General features: G+C 47.1%; 1 protein-coding gene across 2 annotated transcripts; it reads left to right on the top strand.

The window, feature by feature from the left end:
* The first annotated feature begins 829 nt into the window (after positions 1–829).
* Positions 830–11,709, top strand: PSMD4 (proteasome 26S subunit ubiquitin receptor, non-ATPase 4). 2 transcript variants are annotated; one of them, XM_046003313.1, is made up of 10 exons: positions 830–908; positions 7,003–7,143; positions 8,643–8,757; positions 9,131–9,217; positions 9,444–9,512; positions 9,683–9,898; positions 10,284–10,392; positions 10,559–10,690; positions 10,775–10,842; positions 11,423–11,709. In XM_046003313.1, the coding sequence occupies exons 1-10, from the start codon at positions 883–885 to the stop codon at positions 11,591–11,593; spliced, it is 1,134 nt and encodes a 377-aa protein (XP_045859269.1). In that variant the 5' UTR covers positions 830–882; the 3' UTR covers positions 11,594–11,709. The 2 variants fall into 2 exon arrangements, with proteins under 2 accessions (XP_045859269.1, XP_045859261.1); XM_046003305.1 differs by having other exon boundaries at positions 7,003–7,176.
* The last annotated feature ends 278 nt before the right edge of the window (positions 11,710–11,987 follow it).

The following is an 11,987-nucleotide window of genomic DNA, read 5'->3' as shown; positions in this document are numbered from 1 at the left end:
CCTCCTTTGCCCCTTCTCTTCTCCAAGAGACCTGGGATTTCCAGGTTGGTGGTGGGGGGGGGGGTTTGCGGTGGTGTGTGTGTGTGTGTGTGTGTGTAGGGAAAGGTAACCCGAAGCATTTTTTTCTTTTCTTTAAGATTTTATCTATTTATTTGAGAGAGAGAGCACGAGTGAGGGGAGGGAGAAGCAGACTCCTGACTGAGCAGGAAACACAAATCCGGAACTCAATCCCAGATTCTTAACCAACTGAGCCACCCAGGCGCCCAATCCAACACATTTTTTAATGTTGTTCTTCACTAACAAACCAAAATGTTTACTAGTTTGTCTCCCATTCTTTGGGAGATTAGTTATAAAAGGATTGATTCATCATTTTCTGGGTTCTTATCATGTGTCAGGCTCTGTACTGGCTCAGGGATTGCAAAGATTAAGACACCATTCCTGCCCTTAATTAAATTGGAGAGAGAGATATATTCAATTCTGGAGGATAAGGACTTAGTGGTTAGGTGCACAAAGCGCTATGCCGAAGCGACATAGCTGAAACATTAACGATCCCACCACTTTCTAAAAATGAAGATGCTGGCAAACACACCCACTGCAATTTCAAGGGTTCCTCCACAGCCTCTTTTAGATCCGCCAGCAGGGAACTCAACCAGAGAACCTGGTAGGGGGTACTTCTTTCTGTATGTCACTTCAGTCTTCCGGCCCTCTCCTACACAACTTTTTATGTTGGCGGCGCCTACAACTCCCAGAGCGCAACGCGGCTGGAAGCGGAAAGTGGCTGGCTGAGCGAGGCCTGTGATTGGTGGTGAGCACTGGGCCAATGGGAGGAGTTGTTGTTTGGCAGTCTAGAAGAGCCGGTCAGGGAGGGAGGAAGGTGGCAAGATGGTGTTGGAAAGCACTATGGTTTGGTGAGGATTTACCTCGGGACCCGTGGGGGGCGGGACTGAGTGAGAGGGCGCTTTTCGCGCGGAGGCTCGGTGGGCCTGGGGGGGAGGTGGGGGACCGATCGGTGAGATGCGGCCCTGGGCCCGGAAGGAAGGAGCCCCATCGACTCCCTGAGTCATCCCAGGGCCCGGGAGAGAAGGACGGGTTCGGAGTACCTCAGTACCCCTCAACCCTCGGACAGTCATTGACTGCCCGATCCTTGCTTCTTCGCTCTATTTTAGCGTCGTCTCCCCTAGACTAGCCCCAAGTCTGCTGTCTGTAGGGAGTGTTGCTTCTTAGACTCATCTGCCCTGCTCTCTTCTTTTCAAAATAATGGATATTAACAAGAGAGATTGTAAATCCTTTCTCTGTCCCAATGGCTCATATCTGTCTCCATTAACTTCCCCTGTATCATCTTCAGAGGTACAGCTTATAAATTGCCTTCTATGTGTCAGGCATTAATTTAGTTTTTTCACTTAAACCTCACAACACTTGTAGGTAAATATTCGTCCGCTTTACAGGTGAAGATACTGAGTCTCAGCAATTTTTTTTTTTTAAAGATTTTATTTATTTATTTGACAGACAGAGATCACAAGTAGCAGAGGCAGGCAGAGAGAGAGAAGGGGAAGCAGGCTCCCCGCTGAGCAGAGAGCCTGATGTGGAGCTCCATCCCAGGACCCCGAGATCATGACCTGAGCTGAAGGCAGAGGCTTTAACCCACAGAGCCACCCAGGCGCCCGCCGAGTCTCAGCAATTTTAAATGACTTCCCCAAAGTCGCAGGGCTAATTGAGTGGGGGAGCCAAGATTTAAACCCTAGGCTGGCTGACATTAAAACTCTTGTCTGCTGAGCTAGCCCTCTTCTTCAGTCTCAAACTTACTATGAATATCTTATTATGAGTTGGATTAGAAGCAGAGGACACAGACATTTTTGCAAGATTTCCAGTTTCTTTGAACGATGAGAGTAGAATATAATAAGGAATAGTATACAAATACACAAATTGCTAGTTGGATGGAGCAGCCACCTAAGAGTTTCTTTTGGTGGGGTGGGGAAGGATTACATTGCCAGGTAAAATATAGGGTGCCCAGGTAAATTTGAATTCATGTGAACAGTAGTTTTTAATATAAAAGTGGCTATAAATGTGTCCCAAATATTGCAGGGGATGTACTTATACTAAAAAGTTATTTGTTAATTATCTTTAGTTCAGATTTAACTGGGAGTTCTAGATGTTTATGTTGCCAAAGCATGTTAGAATAGAAAAAGGACAGGATCTGGAATCTAAAGTCCTGTGTTTTCTGCTACTTACTAGCTGCATGTTCTTGAGAATGTATTAAATATTTCACTGGGAGTAATCTTAATCTCCACTTGCCTTATAGCACAGGTAGGTAGAATGTTTGTGACCGTGCTCTGTAGACTATAGCACTGTACATCTGTTAGTCACAGTGTGCCTGAGAAGTCCTCAAGAGGTAATTCAAGAGGGGCCTTGAAGGGACTTTAACAGATGTTGAGGAGAGACCATGACAAATAGGGGGTGGGCCAGAAACTAAGCTGCTGAAGTGTAAATGCCCAAGGTGTGGTTAAGGATTAGGAAATAGATTAGTGTGACTTGGTTTTAAGGTTGTTGGTTTAAGGTAGTTTCTTTTTTTGAAGGATAGAAAACCACAAATGTTGCGCTCAGGAGGTTGGACTCTGGTACCTTTCAATAGAGGACTTCTGGAGGAGTTCTGAACATGGTGGAGGCAGAGCCATGTAAACCCGCATACAAAATGGGGTTTAAAAATTGGCCTGGGGGGGCATCAGGGTGGCTCAGTGGGTTAAAGCCTCTGCCTTCGGCTCTGGTCATGATCCCAGGGTCCTGGGATCGAGCCCCACATCCGGCTCCCTGCTCTGCGGGGAGCCTGCTTCCTCCTCTCTCTCTGCCTGCCTCTCTGCCTAGTTGTGATTTCTCTCTGTCAAATAAATAAAATATTAAAAAAAAAAAAATTGGCCTAGGGACACCTTGGTGGCTTGGTGAAGTGTCTGGCTCTGAGTTCAAGAGCCTACTTCAAAAAAAAAAAAAAAAAGACCATTGGTTTGTCTTGATGTATAGGAGGAAAAATTATGTCCAGAGAGACATATGGGTGGCCAGTTGTAACGGCACAGGCACAGAATAGTGAGGAAACCCACTCCTTTTTTTCTGTAGAGGTTTATGCTCTGCTGTGCATCAAAATCCTGCAGAGGAGTTTATTAAAAATGGCAGGTATTTGACTCTGTTTTCCATCTGCAGAGTCAGATGCCCAGCCAGGAAAGTCCAGGCATCTGTATTCTTCTTTATTTTTATTTTATTTTATTTATTTTTTTAAGTTTTATTTATTTATTTGACAGACAGAGATCACAAGTAGGTGGAGCAGCAGGTAGAGAGAGAGGAGGAAGCAGGCTTCCCGCTGAGCAGAGAGCCCAATGTGGGGCATGATTCCAGGATTCTGGAATCATGACCTGAGCTGAAGGCAGAGACTTTAACCCACTGAGCCACCCAGGCATCCCCTGTATTCTTTTTTAAATGAAGACTTTATGGAATAGCTGTATAATCTCACAAGCCCTTATTTTGAGATGGATTTTTGTTGGGAAGAATTGTATATGGTTGAGCAAAAGTAGTCAAGAAATAGGTATATTATTCAATTCATATAAAGTTCAAGATTGGAGAAACTGAACTTTTTTTCTAGGGATACATACCTAGGTGTTAAGGCATCTGTGTTTTTTTTGTTTTTTTTTTTTAAACATTTTATTTTATTTTATTTTTTTAAAGATTTTTTATTTTATTTATTTGACAGAGAGAGATCACAAGTAGGCAGAGAGGTAGGCAGAGAGAGGAGGAAGCAGGCTCCCTGCAGAGCAGAGAGCCCGACGCGGGGCTCGATCCCAGGACCCTGAGATCATGACCTGAGCCGAAGGCAGCGGCTTAATCCACTGAGCCACCCAGGCGCCCCAAGCATCTGTGTTTTTAATACCTCCATACTACCATCACCCTCCCAGTGTTCTGATGCAGGACAAAGTGTGAGCCCTGCTCCCACACTCTCCACTGTCTGTTCTCCCTACCTCTCATGTCCCCATGCTCACTCTGATGTCTTTCTTGCAGGCCTCATCCATCTGCTGCTCTTGCCCACAGCCCTTCTACTTAGTAGCTGTTCCAGCTGGATGGTCCTCAAAGCCTCCATTGTTTTTTATGTTTGGACTCACTACTGTATTTGAAGCTAGAGAGGCTGTTGCTTCTCTGCTAGGAAAATAAGCCGAAACAGTGTATCAGAGAAAAAAAGAATATAATGAATGGTCAGGAGAGTGAGCCCTTGACCTCTCTACATAGATGGAGTTTCCACAAGAGAACTAGTCCATGTTTCATGCTTATTGTTAGGCACTTTGCTAAGTATTTTCTATTAATTTCATCATCATAGCAATCCTGAAAGCTTACCCTCACCTACGTATAGTAAAACCCATTTTACAGATGAAGCAGCTAGACCTTAGAGAAATTAAGTAACTTCCTCAGGATCATAGTATTAATAAATAACAGATTGGGGATTTGAACCTGAAACTGAACACTTCCCTTTACTCCCTTTTCTGTTTCTTTCAGTAGTTTCTTAATTACCTCTCTTCATTTTTGGCTTATATTTATTGCCAGTCAAAGGATATTAAAGAAAAAGATTGTGCCCACCCATGTATTTTTTTTTTTAAAAGATTTTATTTATTTATTTGACAGAGAGAGAGATCACAAGTAGGCAGAGAGGCAGGCAGAGAGAGAGAGGAGGAAGCAGGCTCCCTGATGAGCAGAGAGCCCCATGCGGGGCTCGATCCCAGGACCCCAAGATCATGACCTGAGCTGAAGGCAGAGGCTTAACCCACTAAGCCACCCAGGCGCCCCCCCCATGTATTTTTTTAAGATTTATTTATTTATTTGTCAGAGATAGAGCGTGAGTGGGAGAAGGAGCAGAGCGGGAGGGAGAAGGAGACTCCCCACTGATAAGGGAGCCCGGATTCAGGGCTCAATCCCGGGGGCTGCAGGATCATGACTTGAGGCTCAGGCAGACTCTTAACCCACTGAGCAACCCAGGAATTCCTCCCCAGCCCATTGTTGGCAGTGGAAATGAAGTGTCTCATCTGGGAGAACATTGCTTCCTCCCAGCAGTACAGATGGAATCCTTGATGATTAGAGTGCTATGGGATCTCAAGTCATCAGGAATGGGTTTGGGGCTTGAAGTATAACTCCTTCACTTTCTTCTCTCCTTATGGTCTCTGGGAAGCCAGAACTTGTATTTCTTTTTTTTTTTTTTTTTTTTTTTTTAAGATTTTATTTATTTGACAGAGATCACAAGTAGGCAGGCAGGGTGGGGGAGGAAGCAGGCTCCCCTCTGAGCAGAGAGTCCTGCACAGGGCTCGAGCCCAGGACCCTGAGATCATGACCCGAGCCAAAGGCAGAGGCCCAACCCACTGAGCCACCCAGGTGCCCCACTTGTATTTCATATTATCTGGATTTCTTAAATTGGGAAGAACTGCAAAGATAAAAGATGTGAGAGCCAGGGCACCTGGGTGGCTCAGCGGGTTAAGCCTCTGCCTTTGGCTTAGGTCATGATCTCTGGGTCCTGGGATCAAGCCAGACATCGGGCTCCTTGCTCAGCGGGGAGCCTGCTTCCGTCTGCCTGCCTCTCTGCCTACTTGTGATCTCTCTGACAAATAAACAAAATCTTAAAAAAAAAAAAAGATGTGAGAGCCCACTTCCATAGAACTTCATTTTTGTAGTTTGGTCCAGCTGCCAAAGCTGGTAAACATTTAACCAGATGATTGCTTTATGCTTTTCTGCACTCATTGCTGCCGAGCATGTATTATTTTGTAAATATTTTCTACCTTTGGAATACTTTTTTTTTAATGGATTTTTAAAGATTTTTATTTGACAGAGAGAGAGGGCATAAGCAAGAGGAGCAGCAGGCAGAGGCAGAGGGAGAAGTACCCTCTCCGCCAAGCAAGGAGCTTGATGTGGGATTTGACCTTAGAACCAAGGAATTGTGACCTGAGCTGAAGGCAGACACGTAACCAACTGAGCCACCCAGGCGCCCGAGGAGTAAATTAAAGACAAATTTAGAATATTCATCCATGACACTGCTTAATAATGTTGAATTGCAGCTTCTAAGAAGGTGATTGTGGTGCTTGATCGTCTGTGGAATGGAGATTTAAAATCTATTTCCTGGGATGCCTGGGTGGCTCAGTCAATTAAGCATCTGCCTTTGGCTCAGGTCATGATCCCAGGGCCCTGGAATTGAGTCCTGTCCATCTGGCTCCTTGCATAGTAGGGAGCCTGCCTCTCCCTTTACTTGTGCTCGTGCGCACACATGCTCTCTTTTTCTCTCTCTGACAAATAAATACAATTTAAAAAAAAAAAGTGTATTTCCTCCTCTGGTCTTTTTTTTTTTTTTTTTTTTTTTTAAGAAAGGTGGGGGGCAGAGAGAGAGGGGGAATCTTAAGTAGTCTCCTCACTGAGTGTGGAGCATGATGTGGGGCTTGATCTCACAACTCTGAGATCGTGACCTGAGCTGAAATCAAGTCTGCTGCCCAACCAGCTGACCCACTCTGTCGCCCCTCCTTTGATCATTTTGAGTCAGTAAGTCTGGTGTAAGGCTTGGAAGTCTGTGTCTGTGTATGTATATATATGGGTGTGTGTGTGTGTGTGTATACACATACATACACATTTAATTTTTTTTTAAAAGATTTTATTTATTTATATGACAGAGAGATCACAAGTAGGCAGAGAGAGAAGAGGAAGCAGGCTCCCTGCTGAGCGGAGAGCCAGACACGGGGCTTGATCCCAGGACCCTGAGATCATGACCTGAGCTGAAGGCAGAGGCTTAACCCACTGAGCCACCCAGGCGCCCCCACATTTAATATTTTTTAAGTTGTAGGTGGTTCTGTGTTTCACAGAGACTGAGAGCCACTACTCTGCATGATAGTGTCCCTCAAAGAAGTGTTGAAGGAGGGAAGAGGGTAGGGGTCTTTGGAATTAGAGAGAATGTATTAGAGAGATCTTACCATATGTCTTCTCTGTCTTTTAATCTGATAGTGTGGACAACAGTGAGTATATGCGGAATGGGGACTTCTTACCCACCCGGCTGCAGGCTCAACAAGATGCTGTCAACATAGTTTGTCACTCTAAGACCCGCAGCAACCCTGAGAACAACGTGGGCCTCATCACACTGGCCAAGTACATGGGGCAGAGGAGGAAGGGGTATGGTAGGTGGGTGGCTGTTTCCCACATGTGACTTGCTGTAGCATCCAGGTTGCTGTCCAGGTCCCGTGAAGTTGCATTTGCCCATCAACCTTCTCAGACTACCTTTTTCCCTATTCAGAAAAAATATTAATAGCAACTTGAGTTTATTTATTTATTTATTTTAAAGACTTATTTATCTCAGAAAGAGAGAGCACAGGGTGGGTGGGGAGGGGCAAGGTGGGGAGAGAAGTCCCAGAGTACTCCCCACTGAGCGAAGAGCCCCATGTGGTCAGGGCTCCATCTCAGGACCTGGAGATCAGGACCTGAGCCAAAATCAAGAGTCGGATGGGATGCTTAATCGACCGAGTCACCTAGGTGCCCTGCAGCTTGGGTTTGATATTAATCTGAATTTAATACAGTTAGGAAACTAAATCTTCTGGGGTGAAATTTCAGAATGTATTTTATTTTATTTTATTTTTTTTCCATTTTATTTATTTTTTCAGCGTAACAGTATTCTTATTTTTTTTTAAGATTTTTTTTATTTTTTTGACAGATAGAGATCACAAGTAGGCAGAGAGGCAGGCAGAGAGAGAGAGAGAGGAGGAAGCAGGCTCCCAGCCAAGCAGAGAGCCCAATGCGGGGCTCGATCCCAGGACCCTGGGATCATGACCTGAGCCGAATGCAGAGGCTTTAACCCGCTGAGCCACCCAGGCGCCCCCAGAATGTATTTTAAAGTTAATGAAAAGTCATTTTGGTTTAAGAGTCCCCAGGACCTGTATCACATATCCTCTTACCCAGAAGTGATTTGTTTAAGGAACTGATAATCCTCAAATGAGTAACCTCCCATCCCACTATGTATGTTGTTAGCTGACAAGCAGGTCTGAAAATGGAGTGGCGGGAGACATGCTCACTAGCATCCAGCTGTGGTGGAGGATTCTTGGGGCCCTGGGAGCAGGATAACATGAGAAGAGTTCAAGGGAAACATTGGGAGGAAGAGGGCAAATTTCTTGTAAAGTCAACCCCTTACTTCCTGTGTTCATAACTATTAAATACTAGATTTTTTTCTAGTTTTATTGAGATACAGCTGACAAACAACATGGCATTCGTTTAAGGTATACAACGTAACAATTTGATATATGTATATATTGTGAAATGATCACCACACTAAGTTTAGGTAACACACATATCTCACATAGTCAGAAAAAATTCTTTACTTTTAATGAGGACATCTAAGATCTACCCTCTAAACACTGGATGTTTGATTAAGAACAGGAGAGATTACAGTTATTATCAAGGTCTTAAAAGATGAGTCGGGGGCACCTGGCTGGCTTAGTCGGTAGAACATGTGACTCTTGATCTCGGGGTTATGAGTTTAAGCCCCATGTCAGGCGTAGAGTTTCCTTGGGAAAAAAAAAAAAAAAGATGAGTCAGATACAGGTTCAGAGGCACTTGTCCAGACCTGAAATCATAGAAACCCTTTCCGTACATCCCAGTGACTGTGAAGTGCTGACCACACTCACCCCTGACACCGGCCGCATTCTTTCCAAGCTCCACACTGTCCAACCCAAGGGCAAGATCACCTTCTGCACTGGCATCCGTGTGGCCCATGTGAGTCCTACTGGATCCCTTTGATTGTTCCCCCTTGCTCTGAGGCTCTGCCCCCAACACTGGTTCATTTCTTCCCTGGAATGTTGAGCTAGAACCAGAGCAGGGAAGAGAAGTGACCCAGAGAAAGGAGTAGAAAGGAGGTGGGATGAATTCCAGGACTGGTGAGGGTGGTGAAGGAAAATTAAGACAGCCCCTCTTCCTTGTCCACACGCAGAGGCACAGGAGGGAGGGAAGGGTAAAGGAGGGGTTAGACCTTGTGTGAACATGACGGTGGACTTGAACATAGAGACCCTAAGAAAAGAAGCAGAGTGACAGAAGACAGAGCTCAGTGGTTCCTCTGGCTGACTGTGAGAACTTCCTCTTCCTTTACAAGCTGGCTCTGAAGCACCGACAGGGCAAGAATCACAAGATGCGCATTATCGCCTTCGTGGGGAGCCCCGTAGAGGACAACGAGAAGGATGTGAGTCCAGGTGACAGCTGGGGAACATGGGAATGGGTCCCCTTGGGCCTTAGGCAAACTGCCAGAGGCATTGGGTTCAACCTTTTGGGAAAATGTGGATATGCAGAATTCAGTATTTCTGTTGGGGGTCATTGAGGAGATGAACTGATTTCTGTATGCTTGTGGGGAGTATCCTTTCCCCTCGTGGTATGGAACAGATTTCTTCATTTCTCTTCCCTCTTCCTAGCTGGTGAAGCTGGCTAAACGTCTCAAGAAAGAAAAAGTAAATGTTGATATTATCAATTTCGGGGAAGAGGTGAGTAAGGACGGGTTGGGGGGCATGGACTTGATTTGGTTACAAACAGAGCAGTCCTTCCCCATAGCAGTGCCTGCGTTGTGAGAGAGCAGCTCCGGACAGATGCTGAAGTGGCAGAGGAGGGGGAGCAAGGCAGGAAGAAGAACCTCCTCTGTTCTTCTCTCTTCCAGGAGGTGAACACAGAAAAACTAACAGCCTTTGTAAACACACTGAATGGCAAAGATGGAACCGGTTCTCATCTGGTGACAGTGCCTCCTGGGCCCAGCTTGGCCGATGCCCTCATCAGTTCTCCAATTCTGGCTGGTGAGGGTGGTGCCATGTTGGGTCTTGGTGCCAGTGACTTTGAATTCGGAGTGGATCCCAGTGCTGATCCTGAGCTGGCCCTGGTGAGCAAACGTTGACCTCATGTAGAGCCCAAGGGTCCTTTGTCCTCCTGTACTGAGGACCCACATATCACATAGCATCTCCAGGCTTAAACCTTCCTGAACACCCTCGCTCATTTTCCCAGACTCCCTTTGGTCCCTTTTCCCCTTAATTCTGTGTGATCTCTAGGGACACCAGTCAGACTCTCTTGTTCACTTCTCCTGATTAAACCCCAGGCTTCTCCCAGGTCCTTTTTCCCTATGTCACCTCTTACCTCCCCAGGTTCTTGCCCATGTGCATAAACCAGAGGCTGCCACTTTATGTTCCCTTCCCACCTCTCAGCTGACTTTCCCAAGCGCCTGCAAGGAGGGAGGGCAGAACATCTGACCTTGCCCTGCCCTTTGCCAGGCCCTCCGTGTCTCTATGGAAGAGCAGCGGCAGCGGCAGGAGGAAGAGGCCCGGCGGGCAGCTGCAGCCTCTGCGGCTGAGGCAGGGATTGCTACAGCTGGGGCTGAAGGTGAGGGATGGGGCGAAGGGTATCCCGTGGAGTCGGGCGTAGACGCTGGAGTAGCGGTAGGGAGGCTGGGCAGCATGGGAACATAGGGGCTGGGGGAGCAGCTTAGGGGTGGGCCTGTGTGGAGCATGGGAGCGATCCTACTCTGCTGCTCCCCTCCTTTTTCCAGACTCAGATGACGCCCTGCTGAAGATGACCATCAGCCAGCAGGAGTTTGGCCGCACTGGGCTCCCTGACCTGAGCAGTATGACCGAGGAAGAGCAGATCGCCTATGCCATGCAGATGTCCCTGCAGGGTGCTGGTAAGCCAGGGCCTGGGAAGTAGTGCTTGGGCAGAGACACTGGGTAGGGAAATGGAGCTAAACGGACTGCCCTCTTTTCCTCAGAGTTTGGCCAGGCAGAATCTGCTGACATTGATGCCAGTTCCGCCATGGACACATCTGAGCCTGCCAAGGTGAGGACCAACAATGACTCCCCACCCCCAGAACACTTAAGGTCCATTGGTGTTCATGTCTTTAGCCCTCTAGGCCTGGAACATTCTTCAGGGTTTCATAGATGAGCTTTTTGAGGAGCAGAGGGAAAAAAACACCTAGTTCTACACTTCTTGTTTGTAAATATTGCTAAGGCAATAGAATGAACACAGTCCAGGTTGGCTCAGTGTCCTGATGTTCTGTCGTTTTTCTTCCTTCTTGGTGGGAGCAGTCTGGACTGGTATATAGAGTGTTGTCTTCCCAGGAGGGTGAGAGAGAGTCTAAGGCAAAGAAGGAGTGGGTGTCTGATAGCAAGAAATCTGAACGTGATGGCATTTGTTTTTATCCTGTATGCTCAGGAAGCAAAGTTCCAGTTTCTCTGTTTGGTGGCGCATGAATGTATGAGTTCGTACCATCCGTAGGCACTGGGTATTCCCCTCCGTTGTCCTTTCTACCTTCTGCCAGAGGTGGCCCCACCCACAGACAGGTGGAGAGGGGCTCAGGCAGCAGTGCGCTCCCAAGCTGGCCCAGCCCCTGGCCCGAGCCAACACTGCCCTTTTTCAGGAGGAGGATGATTATGACGTGATGCAGGACCCTGAGTTCCTTCAGAGTGTCCTGGAGAACCTTCCAGGCGTGGATCCCAACAATGAAGCTATTCGAAATGCCATGGGGTCCCTGGCCTCTCAGGCCAACAAGGATGGCAAGAAGGACAAGAAGGAAGAGGACAAGAAATGAGACTGGCGGCAGGGGTGACAGCCTGCTCAGGGGGCTGGATGCAGGCTTCCGTATGTTATCTGTAACCAGTATGACTGAATAAAGCTTGGCAGCCTTTGTTTCTCTTTTGTTTCCAATAGTGGTAGCTCTGAGGGCGACAGAGGCGAGGAGTGCCTGGCACAAGGAGAGTGTCCCCATTGAGTCCTCTGTGTCTCCAGCACCTGGCCTCTAACTCCTGACCTGCTCCCTCTTCCTCCCGGCTCCATGGCAGTCTCTCCTGACTCTTCTGCCCTGGGGCTGTTTCCCTGTCTCATGAAGAGGAGCTTGGCTCAAAGTCGGTTTGGGGTAGGCTCTGGGCCACAGGACTGAGTAGAAAACAGTACTGGCCTTGAGGCACCTGGCTGGCTCAGTCGGA

Source organism: Meles meles, chromosome 1 (genome assembly GCF_922984935.1).
Source record: "Meles meles chromosome 1, mMelMel3.1 paternal haplotype, whole genome shotgun sequence".
NCBI classification, from domain to species: domain Eukaryota; kingdom Metazoa; phylum Chordata; class Mammalia; order Carnivora; family Mustelidae; genus Meles; species Meles meles.
This window is presented reverse-complemented; position numbering and strand designations above follow the sequence as displayed.